The 11,350-nt window shown below is 27.8% G+C and overlaps 1 protein-coding gene across 1 annotated transcript in view; it reads left to right on the top strand.

Moving 5' to 3' along the window:
* The window catches only part of LOC107453570 (synaptogenesis protein syg-2), an 89,840-nt gene that overhangs the window by 10,988 nt on the left and 67,502 nt on the right, over nt 1-11,350 (top strand). The window contains exon 2 of the mRNA XM_043041629.2: nt 7,522-7,659. Within this exon, the coding sequence (XP_042897563.1) occupies nt 7,522-7,659 (138 nt within the window). The remainder of the gene's footprint in view (nt 1-7,521; nt 7,660-11,350) is intronic.

The raw sequence follows: 11,350 nt of genomic DNA, 5'->3' as shown, positions 1-11,350 counted from the left end.
TATATATATAAAACTTCCATCGGCAGGTCAATTTAAAAGAACAAAAAGGATAAAATAACAAGAAAAACAAGGGAAAAAGAGAGCATTTAGTACAGTCAAAAATGTTTATACTAAGAAGGTGTTCGGCCAGACAGTCATGGCCCGTTACAAGTCTAAATAGAGCAACTGCCTTAAACCTCGGCTGATTTGGGATAATTAAGATATGGTTGAATATATGTATGTACAAATGGAGAGCTGACTTTCCCGGAAATTTTTCTATCAATGCTTCGATGATTCTACGATATTCTGTCTTTTCTAAGACTTATTCTAACCTGAGTCTAATATTCTAAGGTTAAGGTTAACTAAACCATAACCTACAACTTCTTGAAGGAAGGCATTGGCAGCTCAATAAACAAACTTCAGAAAGATTTTAAAAAATCAGAGGAAATTTCGACAAAAAATTAGTATATGTACCAGAAAAACCGAGGACCATTTGCCCTATTTGGCACATACTATTTAATTGATTGCTATAAAAATAAATGAACAAGTTAAAGTTTTTATTTGAAATCCTGCTTTTTTTATAACCTTTACTGTTTTGAGAATTGCAGTGAAGTTTACCAAGCGTCAAGAATGACTGTAGACGTTAACTAGGTGGGATAAGAATTTTTTTTTTTCAAAACGGTTTTCAAAGACTGTCAAAATTACTGTAGGTTTTCGAACGTCTGCGAGTGAAATATAAAACATTGTAAAATCATAAAGTTTCTTTTTAAATAAAATTCTATGTTGACTAATTTTATTGCCTGTATTTGATTGAGAAAATACATTTATGAATTAGACACTAAATAAATAACTTTCCTTTGTGTGTCAGGATAATATATGGAGCCATTCTAAGGTGATTGTTGCATCCTTTTGCCAAAAGGAAATGAGAAAACATTAAAAATGTCAATATGTGTTGCAGTCAGTTTTCATATATTGACATCAGTCAACAATAACAATGGCATATTAATAAAATTAATTGATTGATTAATTATGAAATAATTAATTCAGTCATTAATGAAATTAACTGAAAGAATCAATTTAATTGAAATTCGTGTTTAATATGTTTTTTTCATCAGTAAAATGCGGATACTAAAATTATTTATTAATTATTATAGTGAAAGAAATAAAATGTTATAATAGATTACTTAATAACCAAAATTTTGAATTTTTACAGATTAACTATAACCAAAAAGGAATTAAGCAATAAAAAATTTATGTTATAGTTATTTCGCCCAATAATGCTGCACTGAAACAAAAGTGTACCCAAAACAACAAACAAGAATGCGGCAATGTTTACCGTTTTTCAGGCTCTATGGCAACACCAAATTGGTAATTTTTTCCAAAGAGCGTTGGTAATGATTTTGATAAAATAAGCCATGGGATTTAATGATATAATATGTGATACAATTTGGTACATGTAGCAAAGTGTGATGATTTTATCATGATACCTTAAGCCCTGCCATAAATATGATGGTTAAATTTATTTTTGAAGTCTTATAACTTTTACTAAATGTTTGATAATAAGGACTATAATTTTGAAAGTCAGTATTTTAATTAAATCGTAACCATACAAACGGTAAAAATTAACAATGAAAGTTTTTTTTAAATATTGTATAACTTAGTTTTATTAACAGATATATTGTCTTTTTTTACCAGAAATGTCATTTCCATGTAGCAGTGTAATTTTAGAAAACTTGTTTTTTCTCTCAGAGGGGATATGTGATGAGAAATTTTAAAATTTAGTGTTTTCAACGCTCTTAGTTAAAACTGATTGATGAAATTAGTGATTGTACTACTCATTTATATATCTTAGGGAATTTGTCAAAAGAAATTGATTCCACATGTTGCGGAACTAATATTATGTGCTTACGTCGTTTAAATTCATTTTTTCTTTTGAGGATAGACTAGGGCTTATTTTCTTAAAAAAGACTACAGGCGTTGTAATCGCCATGAAATGTACTCATAAAATATTTTGTACCTCTATAAGACTATGTAATTATTAATATTGCACCAATTTTCATGATGACATTGCTATATATTACCGAAATTAAGTATTAATAATCGGGAGGCTCTTTTAAGCGAATTTCATAGTAAAATATTTCAATTTTATTTTCTACATACGTAAGTTTATTATTTTTATTTTTATTTGTAACGATTACCAAAATAAATTATCATTGACGTCAATAATATTATTGATGTTTTATTACGCGTCTCCTCAACCAATTAGAACCATTTCACCCTTAATTTTAAATTTCAGGTCAATGATGATTTATAAATTTTTGACATATTGATATTTTTTTTATTTCAACGGTCAAAATATCGTGCTAACAGTGGACAACAAAGACATATATTTCTTTGAACACATACTAAAGGTAGCACCAAATCAACAAACACATGGTGTATTCGGAGAAAACATGTTGTACCGCACTGTATGGTAATGACATTTCTGTTAAAAAAAACTCTAAATCTGATAAAAGGAACTTTAATTCTAGTCAATAAAACTAAAATATAAGGTATTTACAACCATTCGTTTAGAAATGTTCTCATGTATATGGTAACCGTTTTCTGGTACTTCTGGTTTTCATAAAATATAGTTCTTATTACTACGCATTTAGCTACAAAACTGAAAACTAAATTTAATCTACTATATGGTTTTTATTTCATGGTCTACGACATCATGATAAATTAACAAAATTTTGCATCATTAACTTACAGGTTTTAAAACCATACTTTATAGTTTATTTTATCAAAATCATTAACAATATGCTTCGGTAAAATTATCGAGCTTTTTGGGGTTCTCATGGAACCAAACACACAGTATATTTAATCATATCATATATTCTGGTAATTTAACTAAATTTTTTTTTCAGTGTATATTAAGCGTGACCTTGAAATTGAACTTAGCAAGTAGCTGAATAGCAAGAAACTGATTTTTTATTTTTAATCAAATTCAATGGCCATTAACTATTTTTGCCATCACTAAACATGTTTGAAATTAGCTTAAAAAAAGCGTTAAGCGTAGTAAAAAATCAAAATCTGATTCATAATGATATATTAATATTGCTATACAGGTTATTGATGAATAGATTGCAATGTAATTCTTAAGTAATGTATAGATAGGAACATTTCAGTTCACTAACAGTCTTAAAGTTTAAAAAAAATTATGCTTTTTTTTTCCATTTATCTACTTAAAACTTTTATACCGTTTTTTGAAATTGCTCTTCTTGCTCTAAAAAATTTTGGTGGGGCTACTATTGAGCCCAAAAACATGAAAAAAATATTATAATGTTTTTTTTTGTTTTTGAAATAATTCAAATCTGGTAAAATTCTGAGAAAAGAAATCTGGTAAAATTCTGAGAAAAGAAATCTAATAAAATTATCGCACTGTATTTGTGACATTTCTGATTAAAAAAAACATAATTTTGGTTTTTAAAAACCAAAATACGCTGCATTTTTATTTTTCTGATCATATGATACCGGTTTACAGGAAATTCTGTTGTTCAAAATTATAGTTCTTATTACCACACATTTAGTAAAAAATTTAAAACTAAGAAGTAAATTTATCCGAATAAATTGTTTTTACCCCAAGCTCAAAAGTATCATAATAAAATTAACAAATTTTACCACATTTAACAAATTCCATTGCATGAAATCATATTTTATGGATAATTTTACCGTAATCAATACTAAGGCTTTTCGGTATAAATTAGCTGGATTATAGGTGGTCCCATTGAACCAGAAATACGGTAAATTATACCATATTCTCATAGTTTTGACCATACTTTTTCTCGATGCACGACATCAAAATGTATCTGAATTTTTTTTTTCGTTCTTCAATGAAATTTATTTTTATAAAATAAACACGAGTGATAATAATAATGAGAAGAAGAAGAAAGATTTTAAAAATAGCACGGTATTTTAATGTACAAAAAATGTACTATTTCGATCGAGTGTACACCTAGTATAAAAACAATCTTTTGTAATATTTTTATAGTGTAGATTTCTAATAACGTGTACATGCTTTAATATATCTGACTTAAAATAAATGCTTTTTTTCCCTCTCTAATATTTCCATTGAATGAACACCGAATAAGAAGTGAGTTGTGATTACTTCAGCAAATATCTCCAGGATTGCTTTTCTACTTTTCTCTAAGGATTGGGGATAAGTCAAAACCATTTGGAAATCTTTAGCTTGCTCTCTGAAGGATATTGATCGCGACAAAATTTATCTTAAAGGCTTCAGCAGAATTGTCTAAAGTCTCTTCTTTGATTGTTAGTCCCCGAACTTCTGCTAATTGTCAACAACTAAGACCATTTATCTCTTGGATAATGGTTTTTCTTCTGAAGTTTTTTTTGTTGTTTGTTTTTATCCAATTATTGATTCTGAAATATATATATAAAAAAAAGATCTTAAAAAAGTTTAAATTGTTTTTAATGATTATTTCTTTCTAGTTAAACGTTTTACGGAAAAAAAAACTTTTTATTTTCAATTAAATTTTTGTTTTGCTTCAATCAATTCATTCATTTTCGGAGAATGAATTTATTTTTAAATTTAAATTAAATTCTGCAGTTTATTTACGCTCTTGATGCAACTAAGAAAATTGGTGTAGCATTCTTAGCTTGTATTTAGTATAAAAAGATTATAATATAAAGATAAACTACTAAAATACGATAAATTTTAGCATATTTCCAGCTCTATGAGAACTTTATTGGAAGAGTTGAAGTATTGGGTGTACAAATTAGTTCAGTCCGTTTTTAAAAAATGGCTCTACTGTTATGAATGATATATAGCTGGTTTCAGTGGTTTCAGAGAGATTAAATATCTGTCAATAATATTCGGTTTATATCGCTTCGAGTTTCATACTAAAACCTTGTTTTTTACTTTGTTGAATATGTCAATGAGGCACCATTTGCGGGAGGTTTTATGTTTCTGCTTTAATTGGAAAAAAAGTGCAGCTGAAGCTCATCGAATGCTTGTAGAAGTTTATGTTGACAATGCTCCAACTGATAAATCATGTAGGGAATGGTTTCGACGTTTCAAGAATTTTTAATGGTGAATAAAGAATGGTAAATGGTGAATAGTTTTGTATACTGCGAGCTGCTGCAAACTTGTGATTCCATTACAGGCGATTTGAATAGGCTACAATTGATTCATTTGAGCCGTGCATTACGAGAAAAAAGGGCGGAATACGAGCAAAGACATGGCAAAGTTATTCTTCTGCATAATAACGGTCAGCCTGATGTCTCAAAAGTCGTTAAAAACTATTTGGAAACGCTCAAGTGGGATATTTTATGGTACTCGCTGTATTCTCTGGACATTGCTCCTTCCAATTACTGGTTGTTCTGACGGATGCAGCATGATTTTGCAGGTCACCAGTTCACTTTTTTCGCAGAAATCGAAAATTGGCTTCTAACTTGGATCGCCTTAAAAGACGAGACATTTTTTCGAGATGGAATTCGAAAATTGCCTGAGAAGTGAGAAAAAAGTAGTAGCCAGCAATAGACAATACTTTGATTAATCTGTTCATTACTTTTGTTCTGAAATAAATGTATTTTTGACCACTAAAAAACGGACCGAACTAATTTGTACTCCCAATACTTTAATAATGATTTTGGTAAAATTAACAATAAAATACAAATTTTACTGCTTGATAAAATTTGGTTGATCTGGTAACATTCAGTAATTTTATAATGGTACTTTAAAACATGGCAAATAAACTGTATGTCCGTTAAAATTAGCAGTTTAGTTTTGTATTTTTTTGTATATGTGTGGTAAAATGAGCTATAATTCAAAGACCCAGAATTTCCGGTAAACTATTCAGAAAAATTGCAACTGAATGGTTTTAATACCGTATATTTTGGGTTTATTAACCGGAATTTAGGTTCTTTTTCTTAGAAATGTCATTAACATACAGTACGGTAGTTTTATCAGTCTTCTTTTTCTTCGTAAAGCAATAATTTGGCGCGTTGAAAAATATGTCATTGTAAAATTATCTCTCGCAATTTGATAACTTTAACTAAAACTAAAATTTGATAACTAAAATTTGGAAAATAATTTAAATTTAAATCTTTCTGAACATTTCTTAAAAACTATGAATTGGATTAACACTTATAAATCAGTATGCATATTGTGCTTGTTTTACATTTCGCTTATAAAAACGCATTTTTTTTTAAAAATATAATTTTCTTTTTCAGATTTACATAATTTTAAAAAAAGTACTAATTTTCAAAATAAAGCCGAAATCTATGTAAAACTTTTAAACATGTTATTGCTTGAAACTTAAAATTTGTATTATTAAATATATCTGCTCTTGTTTACACAAATTTCTTATAGTTTTACTTTCAAGTTGAAGTAGTAATAAAAGTTTTGAGTTTACTTGCACCTTTAATTAGCTTGTAGTGTGTAAAGAGTCCTTAATACTAAATGGCAAATTCAGAGCTCTTTTTCTTAATTTCTCAGGTGAAATAAATACTATTTTCCATTTAGTTGGGCTCAAATAGAGTGCAAAAAAGCTAAAGACAATATTTTACAAAATGGCTTTGAAAAATAATTCATTTCAGTCAAACTTCGTTAAAATCAATATCTTGATTTCTGCCCGATGGCCCTACTATGCACAGGATGACTATACGCCCCGACAGAAACTATAAAAATTGTGTAAATTTTTACGTGGTCTATCAATTGATTATTGACTTTTTTTATTACAATTAGAGCATTTTCATTATCTTTTAATTAAAATCGTTTTAAACAACAAAAGAAGAAAACAAATGCGTATTACCAACATTTAAAACAATTATTGGATTGAAAGCAAGTTATTGTTATAATATCTCAATTATTTTTTCATCTTTAGAGTTTTAACTGTTACTTTTTTATGACTATTAAGTTAATTTTTAACAGTTTTTTGTTCTTATTATCAGATCCATGAAAATTAATTTTTAAAAAATGTACAGGTCACTTTATATATATGTACATCAATGATAGTCCTGAGCAAATCAGTAGTAATTTCATTGTTTAATCATATCGTTTCAAGTAAGAATATTTCATCATCTTTTTCGGATGAAGCTTTATGTTGGAAAGCCAGATTTTTAAATTCATGTTAAAAGTCAGTCCCTTGCTTTACCTAATAACCTTGAAGTAGCTTTATTTCTATATTTTAATGAGAAAAAAACTGCACTTTAAGTTAATAGTTTTTAAAATCCAAGTTCTTGAAATAATAATAATTTGCTTGTTCAGCAAAATTATGCTTTTCGACTACTTTTCTTTATAATATCTAATTATTATTTACCAGTAATCAATAAGAGTACTTGAATTATTTATTTATTTGCATAACTATAACTTGAAATTCGACATTCCAATCCTATCATCGATCTTAGAGGTATCTAGAATATTTCATTTCAAAATTCCATTAAAAAACTTTTTCAGGCTATAAACATAACTGTTTGCTACAGCTATTTATAACTTCAGAGTTTCTCTTATATTTCCATTCTTTTTTTTCCTTCTTTTAGTTTACTTCTGCGAAAATCAATACTTCCGTGTTCGGCCAACAGATCAAGAAAGCAAAGAAGGAGATGAAGTAGAGTTTAGGTGCCATATTGGCAATAGAGCGGGTGCTGTTCAATGGAGTAAAGATGGGTTTCTTTTAGGTAAGTAACCATTTGTATAAATCAATAAAGTTAGCATTAGTCAAGAGAAAAAGAGTGTATTCTACTGATTTTGGCGTAGTAAATAAATTTTGGAGCATCCCAGTTAAATGTTGGCATTAGTAGGAAGGCTATGAAGCGTTTTCCTTTGGCATACTGAAAAACCTTGAAATAATACAGTTAATTTGTAGTATTAATCAAGAGAACAGAGTATGTATATATATTATTTTGACATTCTAAATTAATCTTTAAATTACCCAATTACATATTACAATTGCATATTGGTTATAGAGCTATAGCTGCTTATTGGAGTAAAGATAGGTTTCTTTTAGATAAAAAAACCATTTGTATAACTCAAAACAATGGCATTAATCAGGGGAACAAACAGTCTATTAAACTACAATAAATATGAAATAACCTAGTTGACTTTTCACATTAGCAAAAAGAAAGTTAAATTTGTATTTTTTTTTCATTTTGACATTATAAGATAATTTTGAAATAACCCAAGTAAATATTAGCATTAATCATGTTATTTTATCATTGTAAATGAGAATTTGAATTATCCCAACGATTGGGAGTATTATTCATGAGCACAGATATTATGTTCAACTTGACTTTGACTTTGCAAATGAAATAACCCAGTAAAATGTTAGCATATCTAGAAAAGAACAGGTATAAATGTTAGTAAAAATGCATAGTTCAACTTTCACAACTTTGTAAATGAATCTTATAGCGAAAATAACCTGATAGAATGTTAGCTTTAATCATGAGAAAAGATAATGTATTCGTATTATTTCAGGATTCTAAACGAGTCTTGAAGTTAACAGTTGAATGGTAGGATTAATCATAAAATCAAAGAGTAAATTCGACTTTACTGACCTTGTAAATGAATCTTTAAAGATTTAGATTAAATGTTGTCATTAGTCAAGAAAATATAAAATGAATTCAACTGATTTCGTCTCTTTAAATAACCAATTTTGGCATAGTTTGAATATCATCAATATTTTTTTATAATCGAGTACGAAATAACATGAGCTTTCTGTTCTTCTGAATGCCGTTTTGCAACAAAAACATGAAATAGCTTTTATAAAACGTAAGCATATTTTTAATTGTGTAATATGGATAATTATAATTCTGATTGTAATAAATAATTTCATAATAATTATTTTCTATTCGCTTTTGCCTTGTTAAGTCTTATTCAAATTCGAAACTTTCTTAATAGCCCTTATGTGCTATGCGTATGTTTGATTTGCAATCTACTTTTTTGTTTTAATTAATAGTGTGTATTTCGAAACTATCGTAAAAAGTATTATACTCTCTCGTATGTATATCATATCTTCTTCTTATTGTAAATTTTAATGTTACTGGATAGTGAAATTGGGGGACAAACACTTTATACCAAAAGTAGTAAAAAGGAATATTCCAGGTGTTTCACTATATCTAGGTGTTATATGTGGTGTTTCACTACGCCAAAGCATTATATGTGGCGCTTCACTGCATCAAGGCACTATCTGTGATATTTAACTACATCTACGCACCCGGGATGTTTCCCTGCTACATTTTTGGTGTAACATAGTAGCTACACATTTTGGTGTTAAAATAAACTAGGAATTTTTATCTATATATAGAAAAATAAATGTCTGGGGATGTGTGTGCCTTTTATAGACTCCTAAAGTTTCCGACGGAAATCCGGGAAACAGCTGGAGATAGTTAAAGCTCAAGGAAAGTCTCTCTCGATATTAGAACATTTTACGATGAACTGTTTAAGCTGGATGAGTGAAAAAAGAAAAGGAATTTTCCGATTGGTTAGGTGTTAGTCATTGTTTAAAGTTTAATGATTCAAATTTTCACATCTTTTAAAGATAACATCATTCATAAATATTAGTTTTTTGATCAAAAAATTGTTTATTACGCGTATTTAAATATTTAATTATTTTATATTCGCTATCGCTACAAACTCTAGGGGGCGTTGTTGTATAAGACAAATACCTGCGATTTCTATATGAACAATCATTCAGTTACTCTGGAGTTGCTTTAGTGTAGCGCGTAGCTTTGTAACGTTCCTACTTTATTGTGGCTTATTAAATTTAAAAAATAAAAATTTTTGATATTCTTTCTTGTGCAAACGAAAACAAAATGGTATCTCTTTTATTTTAGAGAAGGAACATCCAATACACATCGGAAAAATGTTTGTAAATAAACAGAAAAAAAATATGTATATTCCTATAAGAGTTAAAACCTAATGCCTGAGAAATAGTTTTACCAAATTTAATGATATAACATGAAAGGCTCATTTAAACTTTACATTTCACAGTTGTAAGAATCATTTATCTTCAAAAATTAAAATTAATAAAAAGTAGGACATAAAGCCTCATAATTTTATATAATTTAATTTTGTAAACAAAGTCTTTTGACAACTATTCATATCAAAAAATTTTAAGTTTCAATAAAAATCATTATTTAGAAACTAAGAAACGTAAAACAAAGAATGCTTACGAAACAAAAAAAAATAAAGAACAATTCTTTTTTGACACCATTTTGTAGTTCTACTTTGGAAATGTGTCTTTGGGATTTACCGAAAACGAAACAGAATGCAATTTTATTTTTTCAGGAGCGAAATATTTTACCGAAAAAACGAAATTTTACCAATTCCCATCACATGAAACTTTTTCTTAGTAAACGTACGTTTTGGAAACTTATTTATTAGAGTTCATATGGTGACAGCATTAGGTAGGTGAAGGAGAATAGTTTGTTTTGAATCTATGCTAAACTCTATATCGGCCCATTTTCCACCGAAATTGAATTGACTAATTTGATCATAAATAAAGTGTTTTAATTTATAAGTTGTCGCAAAAATTTTAGGTGTAGATTGGCGGCACTTAAAAACCGCCAAATCTGTAGCTGCGGTGTCGTTAATACGTAAGTACCGAGTTTTTATTTCATACTTTTCTGAATCATAGTACTTCAAACATTATAATATGCAAGAAGTATACATTAACACATAATGTTATACCAAATAATTTTTCAAAAAAAGTATTTTGACAACAATTTTCATTAAAAAATTATCAACTAAAAAACGTAAAATAAAGAATTCTTAGGATAAAAAACGATTTTAAAAATTCTTCATATTGAAATAAAAACTTTAATAATGTTTCTTTTCTTTTATTCGTATGGCTCTTAATCACGTTAAAAACCATTCTGTAGAAAACTATTATCAAATTAGAAAGAAAAATTATTTACAAGCAAATTTTTTTTATAAAAATCATAACTCCCACCTGTTTTATAAATTTTATTTTCAAATAATACATACATAGATTATCCCTTCATTACTTTTAGATAACATACCACACAGCAAAATTTTATAATTGTAAGATCTCAATATGAATTTGAATATTTAGCTTAAAAACAGAATAGCTGAATTCTAATTGAAATTATTCTTTCAAAACCAAAAAATACTTACCAAGAAAACGATAAAAATTTATTAATAATCAGCATAAATGAAACTATTTCAAGTAGTTCGGATGATTCTTTATTGTTGTTTTCCTAATTATATAGATACAGAAATATATACTATTCTGTAAAGAAGAAGAATATTCTATAACTATTATACAGTTCAGTGTTCGTTCTGAATTCACATTTATTCATTGGAATGACGAAAGCAATGTTGACTTCACTTTAATTTGTAATGAAGGCA

Source organism: Parasteatoda tepidariorum, chromosome 2, assembly GCF_043381705.1.
Source record: "Parasteatoda tepidariorum isolate YZ-2023 chromosome 2, CAS_Ptep_4.0, whole genome shotgun sequence".
Taxonomy (NCBI): domain Eukaryota; kingdom Metazoa; phylum Arthropoda; class Arachnida; order Araneae; family Theridiidae; genus Parasteatoda; species Parasteatoda tepidariorum.
This window is presented reverse-complemented; position numbering and strand designations above follow the sequence as displayed.